We start from the raw sequence: 12794 nt of genomic DNA on the forward strand, positions 1-12794 counted from the left end.
GGTCCCACTTAATTAATTAATTAAAATACTTAAAATTAATGTAATTAATTTTTTTAATAATATTATTTAAATTTATAAATTTAAAAATAATTCACTATTAAAAAATATTAATATTAAATAAATTCATATATAATAATAATACACAATATATAATTTGGGATTACACTAATTTATAGTTTTGTGTTTATAATTGCTAATTTTAATAATATCGTTAGCATTTTAAATTTTAAAAATAAAAATAACTAACTCAACTAAGAATTATTTTGTAAGGTGTAAAAATTAAATTTATTTTTTAATGTAAGTAAATTTAATTAATTATAATTTAATATAATAATATAAATATTATTCAATATTAATTATGATATAAATAATTAATATAAATCATTAATTAAATAAAATTTAATTATTTAATCTAATTAATTATTTTTTAAATAATTAATATAAATTATTAATTAAATAAAAATATAATTATTTAATATAATTTTTATTATAATTATTACTAATTTAATTATTATTTCATTATTTAATATAATTATTTAATTATTTCAAATTTTATATTATTATTTTTTAAAATAACTTACCAAATGGCAAGTTATTATTGGTTAACTTGAGTCCCTGTTTAGAGAGACTCCCTCACCTTGAGACCCGTGCGGGAACTTATTCCTTCTCTCCTCCAATTATTAGAGTTCCTATGTGTCAAAAAAAAGTGAAAGAGGAACTCACCATTCTAGGTGCTCTGAGAGAATATATTATTGTACTCCAAATAACTTGTCTTTACTCTGACACCAAATTATGCAGCTACTGCCTACTGTGTTTTAAGGATAAATTACTTAATAAAATGATTAAAAACTAAGTTTAGCAGATTACAATTTTTTAAAATTATATATTTATATTTTTTGTAATTTTTAATAGAATATTTTTTATGATATTTTAAAAAAATTTAATTTTAATGTATTATTAATGTAAAATTATTTTACACATCTATTTAATTACATAATGCTATATATAAAAAATAATAGTTAATAATGATTAAATATTAATTTAATCTAATATGTTAAATTATTTAACATTTTTAATAATGATTTTTGTATTTACGCTTTCCAAAAACACAATTTTTTAGATGCCACCAAACAACTATGATGTACTTTTCAATTACCCAGATGTGATTATTACTGTGACAGGCTACTACTAGTACATATAGAAAATCCAAAAAAGCTTACTTAAGGATAATCATAGTAATTAAATTAAGAATTTGCCATAAAGACACATATTAGGTTTATAAATTAAAAAAAAAAAGAAAAAAAATAATTTTAAGGGTCAGTTTAAATGAATAATTTAATTAATTTTTTTAAAAAAAATATAAAATATAAAGGTTTGTATTAAAAATAATTTATAAATAAATTATTTTGTATTTGAATTTTTATGATAGAAATACTTATTTTAAAATTATTTTAATAAGAATAATGCTACACGTCTAAATCTTTTTATTATTTATGTCTAATCAAATTAGTCTAATATAACGAAAATCAGTTATGACTAATATTATTCCAAATCTTATTAATAAACTTGACTGAACTTGTTTGTTAAAAGATTTGGATGTGTAATATTATCTATAAAGCACGATACTTTTCTAATTTGTGGTGTCCGTGTGTCATATACATTTTGAACACGACACCCAAATATTATCACCTGGTGTCGAATCTCATTCTTAACATGTATTTTTAAAATAAGTTTAAAAATAGTATATATTAATTATTAAAACAAAAAATATTTTAAATATTTTGTATAGTTAAAAAAATATTAAAAATAATTAAAAATTTAATTTATATTTTAATATTAATAAAAAACTAAAATATCATTATAATTTATCGTGTTGTGTTTCGATATCCATGCATTAGAGCATTACTCATTTAGATAAAAATCAAAATTTTGAGAATAAAAATAATAAAATAATTTTTGAAAATGAAAGAACAAAAATTCTTAAATAATGTTTTAAAAATTAAAAAAAATATATTCAAAAAATTACATCAAATAATATTAGTATAATTTTTCGTAAGTCAAACAAAAAAAAGTTGAAGCTTCCCAAAGTAGTCTTTAATTCTTATCTATCTCACATTGAAAATGAATTTTTTTAATTTTTTTTTAATAATTGAGAGAATAAAGTGTGATTTTTTATTATTAATTTTTTAAATAAGATAAAAATAAATATAAGAGAAAGCAATAAAAAGTTAAAGATTATATTTTACCTTTTAAATTTTTTTTTAACAATTAAAAAGATCTATTATCCACATTCTTTGTATCTATAAAACCACTTGACATCAACACCAATCAAAGTAACTGCATGCATGCAGATGGAGATAATGGCAAACACAACACAGTTAGATGATGAACAACCTTTTCACTTCCCACTTGCAAACTTCAAAGTACTCCCTGATCCTCCAAAGTTCTTCTCTGAAAACCTTCTCTCTTCTCCTTTGCCTACACACTCATTCTTCCAGAACTTCGTCCTCAACGATGGCAACATACAAGAGTATATTCATCCTTACCTCATCAAACCCTCTGATTCCTCTCTTTCTCTCTGCTACCCTTCTCTCTCTGTCTCCTCTCTTTCCATGCACCAAGTCTTCACTCCTGATCTCACTATCTCTTCCTCAACAGGTTTTCATTCCAGCCATGTTATATCTTCCTTCAGTGATCTCAGTGTCACTCTGGAGTTTCCGTCTTCCAACCTCACTTTCTTCCTTGTGAGGGGAAGCCCTTATGTTACTGTTTCTCTGTCTCAATATGGATCTCTTTCTATAACCTCTATCCATAGTATCTCTTATTTTTCTTCAAATGGTTCACTAAAATATACTCTTACCCTTGACAATGGTCAGAAATGGCTTATTTATACTTCTTCACCAACCAAATTTAGTTTCAGCCGTGACATGGATATCGCTTTCTCCAATATTTCTAATGATGGGGTTCCTCTGATGCTTCGGATAGCAATGCTGTCAGATTCAAGCTCAGAAAACGAGGCTGTTCTTGACAGGTACAGCTCTTGTTACCCCCTTTCTGGAGATGCTTTGTTCACTAAGGCATATTGCGTTGAATACAAATGGCAGAAGAAAGGGCTTGGTACTTTGTTGATGTTAGCTCACCCTCTTCATCTTCAGCTTTTGTCTAAAGATGAGGGTAATGTGACTGTTCTTAAACATTTTAAGTATCGAAGCATTGATGGGGACCTTGTCGGTGTTGTTGGAGATTCATGGTTGTTGGAAGCAGAACATGTTCCTGTAACTTGGCACTCTACTAGAGGTGTCAATAAAGACTCCTATGATGAAATCAAACAAGCTCTTTGTAGAGATGTTGGTGCTCTTTGTTCTTCAAAAATAGCTACTCCTTCATTTTACCATTATGGCAAATCGATTGCAAGGGCAGCAAGGTTTGCATTGATAGCTGAGGAAGTTGGTTTTCTTGACTTGATTTCACTTGTTACGAAATTCTTGAAAGAAACCATTCAGCCATGGTTAGATGGGGCTTTTAAAGGGAATAGATTTTTGTATGAAAAGCAATGGGGAGGGCTTATTACTAAACTAGGTTCTGATGATATTGAAGAGGACTTTGAGTTTGGATTTTACAACTATCGTCATTCTCTTCTGGGGTACTTTGTGTATGGAATCGCAGTCCTTGCGAAGATCGATCCGAATTGGGGTAACAAGTATAGGTCAGAATCATATTCACTCATGGAAGATTTCATGAACTTGGGAGGAAAAGATTCAAAATCTAAATATACACGTTTAAGGTGTTTTGATCTGTTCATGTTACACTCTTGGGATTCAGGGCTAGACGATAGTGCTGATGGAAGAGATCAAACGGATAGTGGTGAAGCTGTGAATGCATATTATTCAGCAGCGTTGATGGGTTTGGCATATGATGATGCAAATCTTGTTGCTCTTGGTTCAACTCTTGTATCGTTGGAAATTCATGCTGCTCAAATGTGGCGCCATTTAAAGATGGATGATAGTAAATGTAGTGATGAGTTTACAAAGGAGAATAGGTTAATGGGGATTCTATGGTCTAACAAGAGGGAAAGTAGAACTTGGTTTGCTCCACCGGTTTCAAAAGAGCATAGGCTTGGCATTCATGTTCTTCCAATTCTGCCTATTACGGAGTTCTTGTTTTCCAATGTTGCTTTTGTGAAGGAGGTTGTGGAGTGGACTATGCCTTGTTTGAATAGGGATGGTGTTGAAGAAAAATGGAAGTGGTTGGTTTATGCAATGGAAGGAATTTATGATAATGAAGCTGCATTGAAGAAGATTAGGGAGTTGACAAGTTTTGATGATGAAGGGAACTCATTGAGCAATCTGTTATGGTGGCTGCACAGCAGAAGAGGCCATGGAGATCATCATCAAGTTTCTTGTATTTAAAACAATGTTGGTCCTGTCATTGTTCCTGTGGTTTCAATGTTGAAAACTTAGTATTACTATGTTATTATTTCTTGAATTGCACCCATTAATAGTTTAAGGACTTAGGTTATTCAAATTTAATGATCAAGTCATGCAAATCAGGAGTATATTTTAATTATGCATGCCTTTTAATCTTTGTCAAGATTACTTATGAAGTTTGGAATTTGGATTCTGTATGCATGCTATTCATAGAGTTAGGTTTTTCTTTCAAAATAGACTATAATTATTAAGCATTTCTGAATCTGAACAAATAGATTGAAAACTTGAGAGTTTCCTTTGATTATATTCTTGCTTTGTTTGAATGAAAGTTCAGTAAAGATGCCTAGTGGAGAAAGAGATTCCTATGGTGAATTTATTTCAACACTTTTCAGAAGATGTGGAGGGTCTTAATTCTCAACTCTAAGTGCCTCTACAATAGAATTATATGGAGCATGGTGTACACATTTAGCTATATTGACCAAGATCTTAGAATAGAGTATATGTAACACATTTTGTTCTATGCTGAGAACTGTTTTAGTGTTTTTCATCACAGAATTCCTCTATTCTGTTTTCCATAAGCCTCTGCTATGAATCCACGATAGCAAATTACTAAATGAGTTCCCATCATCAAAACCCTTCAGGCTTCAAATTGTGGAAGAATATTTCTTTCATGCAAATTAGGAGGAAATTTTAGCTATGCAAGCTAAGATTAACTTTGAAGTTTTAAATTTATTGTGTGCTATTCATAGATTTTCTTTTGGTCAGAGTATAATTATTGAGCATTTCTGAAATTGTACAAAGAGATTATTATCTTCTGAGATAAGAACTTGTTTTGTGTAGAAAGTAAGTTTAACAAGGCATCACAAACCTAATGAATCTTAAAAATTTAAGGTTATTTCAAGCTCAATTAACATTTAACTAAGATGTAAGAGAATATATTATTGTACTGCAAATGACTTTTCTCTGACACCAAATTATGCAGCTACTGTATTTTAAGAGCTGAGGGTTTTGTATGCTACGGTTGGTTTTTCTTTCAAATTAGACAGACTATCATTTAAGCATGTCTGAAAATGTACAAAGAGATTATTATCTTTTGAGGTAAGATCTTGTTTGTGCAGAAAATAAATTTAACAAGACAAACACAACCCAATAAAATCTTGATAATTTGTTCATGGTACCTAAAAGCTCAATTAAGATTCAACTAACATGCAAGAGTTCAGGATAATTATACAATATTTTTTTTCTACAACTCATATACAATGAATAGGCAAATATAATATTTTCGGCAAGATTCATTTTTATTCAAATACCACAATTTTATGATAATTATAGTACTACAAAAGATTAGACGATAACCAAAAATTATGATCGGTATGTAAACCTACCTTGTACTATTTGAGAAAGTAGACATTTAAGTAAAGACTTCAAAACGTCATTACATAAAGATGGTTGATCTTGTCTATTAAATAAATTATCATGTATTAATTTTTGACAATGACATAGATTAAAAGTAATATCTTTATTAAAAAGTGTTGTTATATTATTAAAATTGTTATTTTGACTCTGATATAAATTTTTTAATTTGTTTAAAATTTAAATTTTTAACAAAAAATTTATTAGAAAATTATTTTATTTTTTATTATTTTTTATAAATTTTATGATATTATGTTTTTTTTTCATTATCATTTTAATACTTTTTTATTTTAATTTAATAAATTTTACGAGTTGAATTTTTATTTAAAATTTTTAATAATTTATTTTATTTTTGAAAATTTATATTTTAATCTACTAATTCTTATTACTAATTATTCTATTTTTAGTCTAGTAATTATTATTTATTTTTAAATTCCTTGAATAAAAATTTATTGCGAAATTCAAATTTTAAAAAATATTGTTTGTATTAATTTAAGAAATCCAATTTGTGGTTTGAATTAATATTAGTTAGAATTATTAATATAATTATTTCTTCTTTTAGATCTAATTTAGTTGTTGATTCAATCCTATTCATAATTTATATTTTTATTATTAATTTATGTTTTTTAGAAGTTAGAACATATTTTTAGATGTGGCTAAATAAACAACTTAAAAAAAAAAGTTGTTTTTACCATCTTTATACAAGTGGTGTCCATTTGAGAATTATTTGCTTTCTATTTGTCTAAAAGATAATTTACCTATCAGTTTAGTTATTAATTACTTAATTATCTCACTCTTTGATCTAATATAAGGCTAAAACAGTAACTATTCTTCAGATTTCTCTATATTGTAATTTAGTCTTTGATTAAGTCAAATGGGTAATGTTAGGTAGACAAAAAAAACAGGCAGAACTTGCCTTATTTAACATTAATTAATTATCTCAACAATTAATGAATATTAAATAAGGCAAGTTAGGCTGTTTTTGGCTGGTTACCAAACATTTCCAATAAAATAAAATACATGTTAACAAAATCCTTTCATCAAGCAATTTTTAAGATGCCACCAAACTCTTGTAAATATACTCCGATTACCCAGATCTGATTATTGCTAAATATATTAGGGTATTAGTACATAGAAAATCCAAAAGGCTCACTTGAGAGTAATTATAGTAATTAAATTAAAATGAGTCTAAGTTATCTTTTCTGGGTTAAAGAAGAGGAAGAGGCAAAGAGTGATCTTAAAAGTGTTAGTTATTTCACATTCCCTCGTTATATATATAATAATATATTCCTTCTGTGGTACCTAAATTTCAGACTAGAATTCAAAGTCACTGCATGCATGCAGATGCAGATAATGGCAAAGGCAAACACAAGATAGTTAGATGATGAACAACCTTTTCACTTCCCACTAACAAAATCCAAAGTGCTCCCTGACCCTTCAAAGTTCTTCTCTAAAAACCTTCTCGCTTCTCCATTGCCTACAAACTCATTCTTCCAGAACTTTGTCCTCGGCGATGGCAATATTCAAGAGTACATTCACCCTTACCTCATCAAACCCTCTGATTCCTCTCTTTCTCTCTGCTACCCTTCTCTCTCTGTCTCCTCTCATTCCATACACCAAGTCTTCACTCCTGATCTCACTATCTCTTCCTCAACAAGTACTCCTTCCCACCATGTTATATCTTCCTTCAGTGATCTCAGTGTCACTCTCGATTTTCCTGCATCTAATTTCACTTTCTTCCTTGTTAGGGGAAGCCCCTATGTTACTGCTTTTTTGTCCCAGCATGCATCTTTTTCTATAACCTCCATCCATAAAATATCTTCTTTTTCTTCAAAAGCTTCACCAAATAAGTATACTCTTCAGCTTGACAATGGTCAGAAATGGCTTATCTATACTTCTTCACCAACCATATTTAGTTTCAGCTTTGACATGAAACTCACTTTCTCCAACATTTCTTCTTATGAGGCTCCTGTGATGGTTCGGATTGCAGTTATGCCAGATTCAAGCTCAGAAAACGAGGCTGTTCTTGACAGGTACAGCTCTTGCTACCCTCTTTCTGGAGATGCTTTGTTCACTAAGCCATATTGTGTTGAATACAAATGGCAGAAGAATGGGCTTGGTAATTTGTTGATGTTAGCTCATCCTCTCCATCTTCAACTTCTGTCTAAAGATGAGGGTAATGTGACTGTTCTTAAACATTTTAAGTACAGAAGCATTGATGGTGGCCTTGTTGGTGTTGTTGGTGATTCATGGATGTTGGAAGCAGAACATGTTCCTGTAACTTGGCACTCTACTAGAGGTGTCAATCAAGACTACTATGATGAAATCAAACAAGCTCTTTGTAGAGATGTTCGTGCTCTTTGTTCTTCAAAAATAGCTACTACTACATTTTTCTGTTATGGCAAATGGATTGCAAAGGCAGCAAGGCTTGCAATGATAGCTGAGGAAGTTGGTTTTCTTGACTTGATTTCACTCGTTAAGAAATTCTTGAAAGAAACCATTCAGCCATGGTTAGATGGGACTTTTGAAGGGAATGGATTTTTGTATGAAAAGCAATGGGGAGGGCTTATTACTAAACAAGATGCTGATAGTTCAGGAGCAGAAACTGGGTTTGCATTTTACGACATTCATCATGTTCAACTGGGGCACTTTGTGTACGGAATTGCAGTTCTTGCGAAGATTGATCCGAATTGGGGTAAGAAGTATAGGTCAGAAGCATATTCAGTCATGGAAGATTTCATGAACTTGGGAGGAAAAGATTCAAAATCTAAGAATACACGTTTAAGGTGTTTTGATATGTTCATGTTACATTCTTGGGATTCAGGGCTAGAGGAGAGGACTGATGGAAGAGATCAAACGGATAGTGGTGAAGCTGTGAGTGCATATTATTCAGCAGCGTTGATGGGTTTGGCATATAATGATGCAAATCTTGTTGCTATTGGTTCAACTCTTGCTGCATTGGAAATTCATGCTGCTCAAATGTGGTGCCATTTAAAGATGGATGATAGTAAATGTAGTGATGAGTTTACAAAGGAGAATAGGTTAATGGGGATTCTCTGGTCTAACAAGAGGGAAAGTATGACTTGGTTAGCTCCACTGGCTTGGAAAGAGCATAGGCTTGGCAATCATGTTCTTCCAATTCTTCCTATTACGGAGTTCTTGTTTTCCAATGTTGGTTTTGTGAAGGAGGTTGTGGAGTGGACTCTGCCTTGTTTGAATAGGGATGGTGTTGAAGAAAAATGGAAGTGGCTGGTTTATGCAATGGAAGGAATTTATGATAATGAAGATGCATTGAAGAAGATTATGGAGTTGACAAGTTTTGATGATGATGAAGGGAATTCATTGAGCAATCTGTTATGGTGGCTGCACAGCAGAAGAGGCCATGGAGATCATCATCAAGATTCTTGTAATTAAAACAACGTTGGTCCTGTCATTGTTCCTGTGGTTTCAATGTTGAAAACTTACTATTAATGTCTTATTATTTCTTGAATTGCACCCTTTAATAGTTTAAGGACTTAGGTTATTCAAATTTAATGTTCTAAGTGGAACAATATTTCTAGGATGCAAATCAGGAGGATATTTTAGTTATGCAAGTCTTTTAATCTTTCTCAAGATTAACTTTGAAGTTTGAAATTTGGAGTCTGGATGCTATTCATAGAGTTAGGTTTTTCTCTGAAATTAGACTATAATTATTAAGCATTTCTGAATCTGAACAAATAAATTGCAAGGCTTCACTTCATGTTTGTTTGAATGAAAGTTTAGTAAACTGCCTAGTGGAGAAAGAGATTCCTATGGTGAATTTATTTCATCACTTTTCAGAAGATGTGGAGGGTCTTAACTCTTAACTCATAAGTGCTTCTAGAATTGAATTATATGGAGCATGGTATACACATTTAGCTTTATTGACCAAGATCTTAGAATAGAGTATATGTAACACATTTTATTCTATATGCTGATATCTGTTTTTTTTTTTTTTTCATCACAGAATTCCTCTATTCTGTTTTCCATAAGTCTCTGCTATGAATCTACCATAGCAAATTACTAAATGGGTTCCCATCATCAAAACCCTTCAAGCTTCAAATTGGGAAGAATATCTTTTTCATGCAAATTAGGAGGAAATTTTAACTATGCAAGCTAAGATTAACTTTGAAATTTTAAATTTATTTTGTGTCTATTCATAGTTTTTCTTTTTTTAAGTGAGAGTATAATTATTGAGCATTTCTGTAATTGTACAAAGAGATTATTATCCTCTGAGGTAAGAACTTGTTTTGTGTAGAAAATAAGTTTAACAAGGCAAGCACAAACCTAATAAATCTTGAAAATTTAATGTTATTTTATGTTTCAATTAACACACAAATAAGATGTAAATTCCAAATAACTTCTTTTCTAAATTATGCAGTTACTGTATTTTAAGATCTAAGAGAATATATTATTTCAATTTATCAATTTATAGAGGTCCAAAATCAAAACTCAAGCAATTTTAATTGGGATTTAGAGGCATGATCAAATAAGGGATCAGACCGCTCCCGGTGTTCGAACAAGTCATTAATGGTCGGCTTCATTGGTATCCTTTCGATATGCGTTGCGAACACTTTCATTTTTAGCGTCTCATCTTCTCTAGAGAAGCGAAACTCGAACGGATAAAGTGGATGGTCCAACTACATAACTTTTTCTTTTTCATTACTTCTATGGTCATGCCTCGTGGCACGCCAGCACCCTTACTATTGAAATGGTTCGTCAGTAGAGATGAAAACTCCACTACTTAATCCACTAGCGTGGTGCTACTGGATGCTTCTGATCAATAGAACAGTAAGAGGGGGGAATCAAACTTATGATGAGCATCTATTTGAGTCAATCATTTCCAAGATTTAATTCCAGCTTATTCTTATGTAGTAGAAAGGCCTTACAATCTGAAGTTTTACGCTTAGGGAAAGAATTTTTCTTGGTGGATGCAAGACCTGGGACCCCCAGAATTTGTATGAAAGAAGAGCCTACAGGAGTGCCAATCAACCGAGCCACCAGGTTTGAGAATAAGGTGGGATCCCTGGATCTAGTGAAGTAGTACCGTGAGGGAAGGGTGAAAAGAACCCCCATCGGGGAGTGAAATAGAACATGAAACCGTAAGCTCCCAAGCAGTGGGAGGAGCTCAGCCCAGGGCTCTAACCGCGTGCCTGTTGAAGAATGAGCCAGCGACTCATAGGCAATGGCTTGGTCAAGGAAAACCACCGGAGAGAACTATAGGCTTTAGCCCAAAGACAGAGTTAGGGATTTCTTAACAATCTAGTCCCTCCTGAAATAAGACAACACAGGACTAATTCTGCTTCATTCCGTTAAGCTATACCTTGCCTTGAACCAGACCCCGTGCTTGCCCTAGAAATCTTCACTCCTTTCCTTCCCTTCATTCTATAGGGCGAGTGATTTCATATCATCTGTATCGTGCTATTACTCCTCGAGTAAGTTCTTTCAAACCTTCCTCTAAGAAGGAAGCAAGTTGACTTGTAGCAAGCAATTGAATACCTTCGTTAGGGTCAGGGGCGGGCTGGCCATAGGTTCGAATCCTGCCACCTTTCTTGTGGATCATCTTGTGGTTATCGGATGATGGGAATAACAAAGCAGAATTTTTTTTAATAAGCACACACAGCACGAAATGTCAATAATATATGAATTATTTCATTATTCGTTATTTCCGGGTCTTTTCGTTGCATTCACTTACAACAAGAAAGAACCACCAGCGTTTGGTGCAGCACCTGCATTTTGGTGCATTCTTCTTTCTTTCTTTGGTCTTTCTTTCCGTCATATTCCTAATAACTTATCAAATTACAACGTATTAACCGCTAATGCACCTTTCTTTTATCAAATCTCAGGGACATGGTCTAATCATGAGGGTAGTATTTTATCATGGTGTCGGATCCCCGTTTTTATAGATTCCTTCTTTGTTACCGGGACCCCAAAGCTATAATGTCTCAAAACGGATTTACCAAATATTTTCATATTCTTCTCTTATTTGTTATATTTCAAGCATAGTCTCTTCATCCTCACCTAAAGATTTTGGATTCGAGTCTCACTACTAACGTTGAAAAAAAAAAATTATCGATGATTTTAACTAAATATTAATCAAATTCCTTTAATTGTTCCCCCACTATCTCTTTTTTTTCTCTCTCTCTCTTACCTATTTTTCATTTTCAATAAGTAAAACAATGAATAATAATAATTAATATAATCAAATTAAATTTATATTTATAATAAATTTATATAAAAGTACAAACATATTATAATAATTGAATTTTATATTGGTAAAAATTTAATTATTTTATTGTAAAAAATTTAATCAACCTGTTAAAGTATTAGTAGTTTTAGTATAAATTATTCTGCTTAAAAGTAAGCGAAATGATTGAATTAAAATTTTTAAAATTTAATATTGTACAAAAAAATATTATTTAAATATTAAAATTAGTAGTTTTAATATATATATATATATATATATATATATATATATATATTATTTTAATAATTAATTTTAATGTATATCTAATATGATTATTATAAACAGATGGAGCAATTATTATTACAATTATTCTCTACATACAAGTCATTTTGTCATATAAGTCCATACAAGTCATTTTACTCTAATTCACCTCATGCGCCTCTTAATCTAACTAACTTTTCAATTAGTGCGTGAATATATAACTGTCTTTTTCGAAATGATTTCGTTTCCATTTATAAATTTTCTTAACGTTTTCGATCTACGTTCTCTTCCATCTCTGCGTGTCTCTTCGTTCGTTCTCTATGTTTTTGAAATCAAACTCTAAAATTAGTTTTGAACAGTTATCTCGTTGTTGAAGATAATAAATAATTCAAGTTCAGATTGTCAATTGAACGAGAACTAAGTTGATTATTGTTTTGAATCCAATCAAATGGTTGACGTGTGGTTCGATTCTAGTCAATGTTTTCGTT

At 30.8% G+C, this 12794-nt stretch overlaps 2 protein-coding genes across 2 annotated transcripts; both read left to right on the top strand.

Moving 5' to 3' along the window:
* The first annotated feature begins 2472 nt into the window (after positions 1 to 2472).
* LOC112744703 (glucan endo-1,3-beta-D-glucosidase-like) lies at positions 2473 to 4547 on the top strand. Its single transcript, XM_025794405.3, has one exon. It carries the CDS (start codon positions 2613 to 2615, stop codon positions 4407 to 4409), a length of 1797 nt encoding a protein of 598 aa, XP_025650190.2. The 5' UTR covers positions 2473 to 2612; the 3' UTR covers positions 4410 to 4547.
* Positions 4548 to 7022: 2475 nt separating this feature from the next.
* LOC112743403 (glucan endo-1,3-beta-D-glucosidase-like) lies at positions 7023 to 9254 on the top strand. Its single transcript, XM_025792614.1, has 3 exons — positions 7023 to 7085; positions 7218 to 7599; positions 7678 to 9254. The coding sequence occupies exons 1-3, from the start codon at positions 7023 to 7025 to the stop codon at positions 9252 to 9254; spliced, it is 2022 nt and encodes a 673-aa protein (XP_025648399.1).
* Positions 9255 to 12794: the final 3540 nt, after the last annotated feature.

Source organism: Arachis hypogaea, chromosome 14 (genome assembly GCF_003086295.3).
Source record: "Arachis hypogaea cultivar Tifrunner chromosome 14, arahy.Tifrunner.gnm2.J5K5, whole genome shotgun sequence".
NCBI lineage: Eukaryota > Viridiplantae > Streptophyta > Magnoliopsida > Fabales > Fabaceae > Arachis > Arachis hypogaea.

Excerpts from the sequence above, each read along its gene's own strand:
- LOC112743403 (XM_025792614.1), top strand. The coding sequence starts at position 7,023 with ATGAGTCTAAGTTATCTTTTCTGGGTTAAAGAAGAGGAAGAGGCAAAG. Across the intron at positions 7,086-7,217 it reads CAAAGAGTGATCTTAAAAGT|TTAGATGATGAACAACCTTT; the intron begins GTTAGTTATTTC and ends AACACAAGATAG. Across the intron at positions 7,600-7,677 it reads CCTTGTTAGGGGAAGCCCCT|CTTCACCAAATAAGTATACT; the intron begins ATGTTACTGCTT and ends TTTCTTCAAAAG.
- LOC112744703 (XM_025794405.3), top strand. The coding sequence starts at position 2,613 with ATGCACCAAGTCTTCACTCCTGATCTCACTATCTCTTCCTCAACAGGT.